Source organism: Muntiacus reevesi, chromosome 3 (genome assembly GCF_963930625.1).
Source record: "Muntiacus reevesi chromosome 3, mMunRee1.1, whole genome shotgun sequence".
In the NCBI taxonomy this organism is placed as follows: domain Eukaryota; kingdom Metazoa; phylum Chordata; class Mammalia; order Artiodactyla; family Cervidae; genus Muntiacus; species Muntiacus reevesi.
Window position 1 is genome coordinate 262,921,940 of NC_089251.1, and position 11,008 is coordinate 262,932,947.

The 11,008-nt window shown below is 35.5% G+C and overlaps 1 protein-coding gene across 1 annotated transcript; it reads right to left on the bottom strand.

Moving 5' to 3' along the window:
* Positions 1 to 433: 433 nt before the first annotated feature.
* Positions 434 to 7,004, bottom strand: MSTN (myostatin). The gene is made up of 3 exons (XM_065927948.1): positions 6,529 to 7,004; positions 4,324 to 4,697; positions 434 to 2,156 (listed from the first exon to the last, which is right to left on the bottom strand). The coding sequence occupies exons 1-3, from the start codon at positions 6,899 to 6,901 to the stop codon at positions 1,776 to 1,778; spliced, it is 1,128 nt and encodes a 375-aa protein (XP_065784020.1). The 5' UTR covers positions 6,902 to 7,004; the 3' UTR covers positions 434 to 1,775.
* Between the last annotated feature and the right edge of the window lie 4,004 nt (positions 7,005 to 11,008).

Consider the following 11,008-nt stretch of genomic DNA (forward strand, 5'->3'; position numbering starts at 1 on the left):
CCAACTGCAATGCATTTGGAAATTGAACCTAAGAAAACATATAAATAGTTTTCAGGTCAAGATAAAGAGAAATGAAACAGATGTAACTAGTCCTTGCTTTTGTATGTTTAAAGCAACTTGACCAGGACCAATTTAACAGGAATTTCACTCATAAGAAACTAGACTAGCAGGCCTAAAATTTCTAAACCAAACTTTTGTGCTCAGTCATTAAACTTTTATAATAAAATGGAAACCAGAAATCTAGAGTTAATCATTATAACATAAAACTGTTGTCTTTCAAAAAAGGTGAAAACACTTTAATATAACTTACATTGTTTCTACACATTAGATGTAAGAAATAATTTCACTTAATCATAAGTACAATTTATTTGATTAACAAAATCCTAATTTACAAAATAGTAGTAAATATATGCAGAAATATATTCATTATCAAATTATAAAATAAAATTAACAATTTGTAAGATATCATCAGTTTATTATTCTGATTTCAGATAATAGAGTTAAATCATTTTGGTATGCTTAATATTTATAAGTATTAAAATAATGGAACGTTGAGATTTGAATACAATGACAGTAAACCATTGAAATTTCACATTCACATTATACAGCCATCATGAATCCATAAGTGAATGCTAATAATGTAAAAAAATATAAAATGATTGTAATATAACCATCTAACCATTAGCATGTGGAGTTTTAAGACCACTATTTAATCAACTAATTTGCTCCGAAATATAAGCATTTGCTTTTATGTCCTACTTGACATGTCTTTGTGCCTTAATACTCAATTTGAATGTCTTTACTGTAAAAATATACCAAAGTAAATAAAAAAGGAGACATTTATTTACAAAACAATATTGTATACATATTATATAAATGCAACTGTTTCAAAGTCTTTTTATACAATATTGATAGAATCAGTCATTTCCATTATTTATCCTAAAAGCTGCAGTATTGCAAAGGCAAGCTATAATTTTGAGATTTTGACAAAAATGAATACTTTTTGACTGCCTTTTAAATGCAGCTTCTCCAAGTATGCTACAGAATTGAATGTAGACCTCTAGAAAAATGATTTTTCTTTTTTATAGAAAATCCATTGCCCATAGGGAGGAGTGTGAAAATGCACCTGAAGAAAGGAGAAACTTATTACTTTACTGAATGTTTTTTACTTGATAAACCTGATAACATCACCCATTCAGCCTATTGTATTAGCACCATTGGCATAAACTGTTAATGTACTGTATCAGTCAGAATAGGAGTGGTCACTTGCACGTGGTGTACCATCCCTATTTTGTGGAATCTCATCTTACCAAGTATGCTATCATACAATATAAATTCAAGTGTTTAAGGATGTTTCAAATAATGGTATATAACAATACTGCATTTTACCAATACTACATATAGATTTTTCTGTAAATATTAAGTGAAACTGTAAAGAAATAGATTTTAAAGCATACTCCTTTAATTCACCGGAAGACAAGGAGAATTGCTTTCATTCACCGGCATATGTTGCAATATGTTTGAACAAAAATGGAATTTGATCTCCTAGTTCAAAAACTCTGGAAATCATAAAACTTCTTATTATACGATTTGTTTTGATGGTTAAATGCCAACCATTGCATATATTCTCTCTTTTAGTTCATATGCTGTAGCTTGTGCTTAAGTGACTGTAGCATACTCTAGGCTTATAGCCTGTGGTACATAATTTCACAGTTTCAAAATTGTTGCGGGGAAGACCTTCCATGTTTTAGGAAGCTATGAACCAAATATAAATCTCACGAGCACCCACAGCGATCTACTACCATAGCTGGAATCTTCCCATATATTATTTGTTCTTTGTCATTAAAATATAGCATATTAATTGGAGACATCTTTGTAGGAGTACAGCAGGGGCCGGCTGAACCTCTGGGGTTCGCTTGGTGCACAAGATGGGTATGAGGATACTTTTGCAAAAATACAAATTCACATTCTCCAGAGCAGTAATTGGCCTTATATCTTTTAGGTGCAATAATCCAATCCCATCCAAAAGCTTCAAAATCCACAGTTAGAGGGTAACGACAGCATCGAGATTCTGTGGAGTGCTCATCACAATCGAGCCCAAAATCTCTCCTAGATCTTTTTGGTGTGTCTGTTACCTTGACTTCTAAAAAAGGATTCTGTATGGAAAGGAAAGAAGAGTTAGTAATAGATCCCAAAACACTCTCCTGCCTCAAGGAGTCATTATTAAAGAAAGAAACTAATCATTTTGCTTACATCACATTTCTTTTTAAAAGGCACTGCATGAAGGAATTTTCATTTACAATAGGCTTGATTCTGCCTCTATGGCTCAAAAGTCTACAGTAGCCATAGGGATTCCCCTGCGGTCAGGTCTTTGTCTTGTTTATTCTTGTTTTCCTCAGTTTGAGTATCTGAATGCCTGACATAATAGATGTTCTGGAAATACTGATGGATGACAGTAAATGGGGAGGAGGAAAGGAAGAGAAAGGAGCAGGGAGGAGAGAAGAGGGGTGAGGCTAGCTTATGTCTTCTTGCTTGTTGATTAAATATGGTGGCTGAATGTGTCTGATGACTCCTGGAGGGATGGCATGCTCATTCGTCCTCCATTCACTTGGTCTTATTCAGGGACACTTGGATGTTAACACCAAAACAAAATAGTTGCCACCGAGTACTGCACAGATGCAGTGGGAAGAAGGAAGGTAGAGTGATGAAGATAGTGGTAAGCATATAGGGTTGGAAAGACCAACTCCAAGAGAGAGGCACAGATTCAGAAGAAGATACAATGATGTTCCCTTTATTCTTTCACTGAAAAATGTTTCCATTCATATATTTAAACAACAATTTGCTAATCCTTCCCCTATACCAATCTTTCCATGAATTTGAGACATTTTTCCTTCTATATGGAAAAGTTTGAGGAATACATCTTATTAGTCATCTGTTTAATAATAATTAAAATCTCTGTCACATCACCAACTTTGATTATTAAAATGCTACCTAGAAAAAGAACACATTCTTTTTTATCCTATATTAAAATCAAAATAGACCTGGTAATTATTGGTATTTAAGATTATACAAAATAACATCATTTTTGGGAGTCAATAACATTTTATGTAGTATATTTAAAGAAAAATTGATCACTTGAAAAATTTTATAATATCTTAAAGAATTTGTTTTCATTCAGATATGATTTACTTTACATTTAGATATGATATTCTTTACAAATAAGACCATTTAAAAACTAAAAGGTGGCCTGGTGGGCTGGGAAGACCCAGAGGAATCGGGTGGAGAGGGAGGTGGGAGGGGGGATCGGGATGGGGAATACGTGTAACTCTATGGCTGATTCATATCAATGTATGACAAAACCCACTGAAAAATAAAAAAAAATAAAAACTAAAAGTCTTGCAAGTATAATCTTCTGCTGTAAATTAAATCAATAAATAGAAATTAAAAGTATGGTCACATTAAATAAGTTTTTGAAAACAGAAGTAAATACAAGCATAGATAAGCCAGAAGAGTGAGTAGCTCTAAACTTATACTAGGTTTTAAAATGTTTTTCGATTAATTTTTATGACATATAAGGCATTATTTTCTGTTTGACTTTATATTAAATTAGTTGACATTACCTAAGTTAACTCCTACTAAAGAACAGTAAGACTGTTCAGAAAATAGCTGGGTAGTACAAGTTAACTAGCCTGAAATTTTTTATTTTATCAGGGGTAATTCACAAAGTAATCCACATATACATCAGTGCATCAATAGTCTATAAAACAAGAAACCTATTTATCATGAGAGATCTTAAATATAGTATATTTAATAGCATATAAACCTAAACATATATCTGGTTAATTTCTATAAGTAAAAGTATCTTATTTTAATTATAACTTTTAGAGTTTATTTTTCTGCTTTATTAAGCAAAAGAATTTTAACAAATTTGTCACTCTTCTGGGGAAAAAAATGTGTTGTTAGGTGTGTACTAGAATCCACTGTGAAGACTTCATGTTTTTATTTATATAATCATGTAGCACTTCAATGGAAATCATTTTATATTTCATTCTCAATTCAAACGAATTCCCTAAAAAATTAAGGACCATGGTATACCTTTTTTTCTTTTAAATCCTCACACAAAGTAAAAGTATCAAGAGAGTGTTTCATAGATGTGAAACTGGACACCTATTTTTATTGGGTTCAGGGCTACCATTGGGGTAAGGCACCTTTGTCTGGCTTATAAGCACAGGAAACTGGTAGTTATTTTTCACTACTGTTCATTTACATTATGAATAAATACATAACAAGGTTTTTAGCATGTTATTTTCAGTAATCACTTACCAGTCCATCTTCTCCTGGTTCTGGGAAGGTTACAGCAAGATCATGGCCATTCTCATCTAAAGCTTTGATCTCAATGCCTAAGTTGGATTCAGGTTGTTTGAGCCAGTTTTGCAACACTGTCTTCACGTCAATGCTCTGCCAAATACCAGTGCCTGGGTTCATGTCAAGTTTCAGAGATCGGATTCCAGTATACCTTGTACCGTCTTTCATGGGTTTGATGAGTCTCAGGATTTGCACAAACACTGTCGTAGGAGTCTTGACAGGTCTCAGATATATCCACAGTTGGGCCTTTACTACTTTATTGTATTGTATCTTAGAGCTAAATTGAAAGAAGCAACATTTGGGTTTTCCTTCCACTTGCCTTAGAAGATCAGCTACAAATGAATAAGAAAAAAAGTTACAAAGATAATTTTTATGAAAAATGAACAAACACCTCCATGTCAATCTATGAGCATTTTTTTAGTGGAATAATGTGTGCATATTTAGTCTTTTAAAATGTAAAAATATGTAGCATTTCATTCATGACAGCAAAATATCAAGTACAACAATTATTATAGCTTTTCAGAATCTTTTAGGTATATGTTTTTTCAGCTGTTTATGAGCAGCCTACTTCCTTTCCAGAGAACTGTGGACTAAGGAAAATTCTATTAAGGAATGAAAAGTGGATGAAATTTAAAATGATGATGATTAGAGAGAACAAGAGACACTGCGGAAGAACATCCACTTAGAATTCTTTGGGAATCTGAGAGTTACACTTACGGAGCAGCTGTACCGATCAGTCTGGAGAAAGGAACCCCTCCCCCAGGCCTGAATTACCTGGGGGCAAGACACACTGAGCAAGAGCTGAGCTCGGGAATTAGTAGAAAATACAGTGCATCTGCTACGCTAGGGCGCTGGGACAGGCTTTCAAAGAGGGGGAAAAAACTAGCAGGTAATTAGCACCAAAATTTAGATGTTGTATTCAAGCTATTTCAAAACTTAGAAAACACTGTCTTTAGGGCCAGGCTGTCATTGTAAGCAGAAGCACTTAGCAATTCCTTGCCTTTTTGTTTTCTCAAGATTGTGTATAAATAAGGCAAATCTATTCCAGGATTATCTGATAGCACAGTCCTAAAGGAAATCTATTTGTTGCCTTATAACCTAGTTACTTAGTAAGAAAAACCAGTACTTTGAAACTGTTTTGAGTCCAGTTTAAAGTGGGTAGAGCACTGTATAAAGCAAGATCAGAGACACATGGCACAAAAATCTTTCTTGTCATGCCTTCTCTGTTAGGGTGCCTGTCTCCCTTTCCTTGAGTATAGGTTTTAACTGCCTGCAACAGAAATGGTATGAAACATATTATCTTTCAGAAACAACATAGATAGTACATACAGGTGATAGTTCTCCCTCCTATAAGGAATAAAATAATATTTTAGAAGGTTATTAAGCATGTGCCTCCTAGATATGTGCAGACCAGGTACTCTCAACAATAGTACCATGGTCAGGGTATAAGGGGAACTTTGTAAGCCATAACCTACTCAATTAAAGTGTTTATTTCTTAGCATTTTCTGCTAATTAGCTCATGATTTATCATTATGCAGTGTTTACTTCCTTATTGCTCTTACTAATACATTAAGTTTATTTATTAAGAATATTTTTTATCCTTTCCACTGTAATAGCTTTCAAAATTAGATGCTCTGTGAAGAACATAAAAACCCTTTGAGAAATAGTTTTGAATAGCAGAAGTCATTCTAAGTGTTCAGCAAATGTCCAAATAGGCTTCAACATCTACAGATTTCTTCCTTTCTCTTTAATTAGTGAAAAAAAAAAAACCTGTTATTACAAATGCATATTTCAGGCAACCAAATGCAATTAGGAAATTTCATGTAAACTTTTCACACTGCTGTTACTGTCTCCCAATCCTTCGCCTTGGTAGCATTAAGCTGTGAAAACATAAACATGTTATAGCTGTGTAAACTATATAACATGAATGCTATGCAAGCATTTCATTTTTTATTTTTAGCTTTTGAGCTCTCTAAGGAGACAATGTAGCAGCTTTCAGTCTCATTAGTATATTTCTCAGGAAATCTTGAAAGAAGCTCTTTTCCCTCCTGCTTACGTACAAGCCAGCAGCTTGTTAAAAGAGCCTGAAAATAGATCGGTTTCTCATAAACACTAGAACAACAGTCAGCAGAATCGTCGCTCTGCACTAGCAAGGCTACTCACACTCCGTGGGCATGGTAATGACCGTTTCCGTCGTAGCGTGGTAGTCATCATCTTCCAAGGAGCCGTCACTGCTGTCATCTCTCTGGACATCGTACTGATCAATCAGTTCCCGGAGTGGAGGAGCTTTGGGCAGAAGTTGTCTTATAGCATCTTTGCTGATGTTAGGAGCTGTTTCCAGGCGAAGTTTACTGAGGATTTGGATTTTTATGGCTTCTAGTCTTAAGGATTTAGTGTTTTGTCTCCACAAACATGCATTACACAGCCCCTCTTTTTCCACATTTTCCTTCTGCTCGCTGTTCTCATTCAGATCCACTGGGCCAGCAACAATCAGCATAAATAGGTAAATATAAACACAGATTTGCAGTTTTTGCATGGTTTTAAAATCAAGACAATCTTTTCCCTTGTTCTTCCTTCTTCCGTTTACTTTTCTTTTGCTTTTGAGTAACGCCAAGCCAAACGTTAATGCCTGCCCAGGCTGAGAGACAACTTGCCACACCAGTGAATCTTTTATACTGTATTCCAAGTGGCTTTTTATATTCCAACTTTGATGAGACAAGTGTCGTCGGGATCTGTGATTGGCTCTTGCTCCACAATGAATCTCGCTGTCAGAGGTTAAAACCCTGTCTGTCACAAGTCACCACACAGTATTTTGTTACAGTCAAGGGTGAGCTGATTCATTTGACTACTTCTTAAAAGGAATAAATCTATGAATAATAAAGGCTGTATGTGACATTCGAAAAATTAAAAACTATATTAGCAATAACATATACACTTAGATCTTATTCATCTTTATATGTGAAACTTTAAAATTATAATTTAAGTGAATAAATCTTAATTTACACTTCATGCTTAAAAAGTGGATATGTTCTTCCCTCAGAAAATAAAATGACTTTATATTATTTAAGTAAGCATTTGAAGTAAAAAGAATTTTATTTGTTATATTAAATTATTTTTAGTCTTGTATAATTAAAAAATACAGATTTATTTAGGAAGACTTAAATGAAAAGATTGTCATACTAGTAAAAGATTTTCTGCTATAATTTGAGAAACTTGTTTCCCTGAATAAATTCTTAGTGCATAATGAAAAACCCTACTTTAATATTAAATTGCTCGTGGAATTACTTTTAAATAATACCTTTTATTCATATGAAAATTGTATTTCAGTTTCAATTGACTACTATTAAGGTACTTCCTATCCTAAAGTTGCAGATTAATATTGCTCAGAGGATGTGTTTTTTCATTGTTTATTACAAAGGGGATATTGTCAGCTATTTGAACTTAGAATAACTTAGAATGACATAGAATAAGAAGATAGTGAATTTTATGATGGGTAATGAAGTTTTCCTCTGCTTTCCAGTGGTAAAAGAAAAAATGTAGTTACCTACTCTCTGTAAATTATATCCGAACATTGTGAACGCAGAAAAGGAAAGGAGCACCATAATAAAGGGTGCCCATTTTTCTACTCTCAGTACTGGGCTAGTACATTTTTATACTTCCTACTACTGGGCTACTTCCTAGTACTTCCTTTGTCAGTTTCTCATTGACCGGAGTACAGATACCTGGCAGGGATTTGGGGTAAGGTTTGGGAGCAGAGAATGGGGCTTTTTCTTCTCTAAATTTAAGTGGCCCCTGTAGGGATCAAACTCTCAACCTTAGCTTTGGGAGCCACAAGATCTAATCAAATGCACTATTAAAAAGCTAAACAAATATAGCTAGTAAGAAACAGAAGCTGTTTCCGGGCCACAGGAGATTTATTTTTCCTACTACTTTTGGGGAAGCTAAGGACTCCTAAGGGAGTTAATCCATTACTTTTTTTCCCAAGAGAGTGCAGTGGTTCATATCAAATATTTATTTTTTAGGTCACTACTTTCGCACATTGTACACTAATTTACTGCCTCAGTGCACTAAAATGCAACTCAGTAGCCTGAAAAGTTAATGCATTTTCATCAAATTCTTAAGAGGTATCTACATCTCTTGAGAAAAAATGGCCTTACATAATGCATTAGATTTGCCCATCATTAAAGATTAAGGAAAACCAGACACAAACCAGATGCCGTGAAGGATTTCAGATAGTCTTTGTTGTGGAGCAGTATTAGATCAGGCTTATAAAGTTTTATTTGTTTGGTAAATTTATTTTTCAACATATAAATCTTTGTAATGCTATAATTGTAACATATGCCCCTATGCACTTCTGAGCAAATCAAATCTTTTTTTTTTCCCTTTTAACTTGATTAGAATTGTGTAGCAATTAAGATCTCAGGTCCTGGAGTTGGATAGACCTGAGTTCAGATCTCAATTTGCCACTGTGTAATAATGAATGAGATACTTCTCTAACCTTCAGTTTCCTCATAGAGTGTTGGGGGCATGTAATTCAATAATACATGTAAATTGTTGAGTACAGTGCCTGTCATATAGTAAGTGATTGACAACTGGTACTTGAGTACTTAGTCTTTGTTTCACACAGAGGGGTTTGAGATTATAGTTAAATTTATCCTCCACATGAACTAGAACTGCTTCAGTTAGTTGCCAGTTACCAACATAGGCTAGCTCTCTAGTAAAATGTTGTAAGGCAGCCCTGTGAGTGCCTTCTCCTTACTGCCTGGAATAAAGGAAACAAAGATTATCATTTCCATGTAGTCAGTGCTCATTATTCATGGATCCCATGTTTGCACATTTATCTCTTGCTGAGATTTATCTTAACTCCATAATCAATACTCACAGCGCTTTTATAAGCATTTGTGCACATGCACAGAACAATGAAAAATTTGAGGCTTGCAACACACAGGATCCCAGTTGAGGTCAACCAAGTCAATTCTCTGCCTTGTTTCAGCCCTCATACTTAGTAAGTCCCCTTTTTGCAATCGGTATACCACCATGCTTTTTATATTTTTGTGTGCATTTGGTGGGGGTGGGGGGTGATCCTGTTGCTTACAGCGCCCCCCAAGCATAGTGTTGAAGCGCTGTGCTCCTAGGCACAGGATGCTGTTGCCAGGGGGCTGGAGGAAGGGTGCGGTGTGATGGGGGAAAGCTACTGTTCAACAGATTCAGAGTTTTCAATTTGGGAAGATTAAAAAGTTCTGGAGATGGATGTTCCTCATAGTTGCACAGCAAGGTAAGTGTACTTAATGCCACTGAACTGTACAGTTAAAGATGGTTAAATAGTCAGTTTCATGTTATGTATCTTTTGCCCACAATTTTTATTTTTTTTTTTTTCATTTATTTTATTAGTTGGAGGCTAATTACTTTACAATATTGTAGTGGTTTTCGTCATACATTGACATGAATCAGCCATGGATTTACATGTATTCCCCATCCCGATCCCCCCTCCCACCTCCCTCTCTACCCGATTCCTCTGGGTCTTCCCAGTGCACCAGGCCCGAGCACTTGTCTCATGCATCCAACCTGGGCTGGTGATCTGTTTCACCCTAGATAATATACATGTTTCGATGCTGTTCTCTTGAAACATCCCACCCTCGCCTTCTCCTGCAGAGTCCAAAAGTCTGTTCTGTACATCTGTGTCTCTTTTTCTGTTTTGCATATAGGGTTATCATTACCATCTTTCTAAATTCCATATATATGCGTTAGTATGCTGTAATGTTCTTTATCTTTCTGGCTTACTTCACTCTGTATAATGGGCTCCAGTTTCATCCATCTCATTAGAACTGATTCAAATGAATTCTTTTTAATGGCTGAGTGATATTCCACGGTGTATATGTACCACAGCTTCCTTATCCATTCGTCTGCTGATGGGCATCTAGGTTGCTTCCATGTCCTGGCTATTATAAACAGTGCTGCGATGAACATTGGGGTGCACGTGTCTCTTTCAGTTCTGGCTTCCTTGGTGTGTATGCCCAGAAGTGGTATCGCTGGGTCATATTTGTCCACAATTTTTAAACAAGAAGGCTGTGATAGGACTGAAGGAAAAATTTTTCCTCATAGAAAAAACAATGTGTGTTATGTAAGCTTCATTCAGGTTTCAGTTATAGGGCTTCTGGCTGTGAATCCAATGTTGAAGAATCAGCAGTATGTATTAAATAAGCTATTTTAAAACAAAAATGCACACAAAACAAGGTTATTTAGTGACTGGCTAACAAAAACATGACCAGAGGCTGACGGGAATCTAACCTTGTAGTTCCCCTAGGGGCAGTGGTTCAGTGATCACTTACTCATGTTGGCAGTGATTGGGTAGAATATAACTACTGTAAATAATGAGAGTCAGCTCTATCCAATCAGGATCTCCAGAGGTCAGTATTGAATGAATTAAGAGGTATACAAGAAGTTTCAAGAACATATTTTCCTTCTCCAGTGTTGGTGATTGCAGCCTTCCTGTGACTTCGGAGCAGCAAGCTTCACCAGCAGTAGGAAGCTTCACTGCCGTCTGGCAGCCGGGGGCCTAACTTTGGACAGGACTTTGTTGCTACAATGAGTGCGTAGAAAATTCCTTCTAGTTGAGTGGGAGAGTGTGCCAGCCACCTTGCTG

Bases quoted from the DNA above. Each gene is read 5' to 3' on its own strand.
- MSTN (XM_065927948.1), bottom strand. From the start codon at position 6,901: ATGCAAAAACTGCAAATCTGTGTTTATATTTACCTATTTATGCTGATT. The intron at 4,698-6,528 runs GTGAGTAGCCTT...ATTCATTTGTAG, and splicing joins CATTACCATGCCCACGGAGT to CTGATCTTCTAAGGCAAGTG. The intron at 2,157-4,323 runs GTAAGTGATTAC...CTTTCCATACAG, and splicing joins AACCAGGAGAAGATGGACTG to AATCCTTTTTTAGAAGTCAA.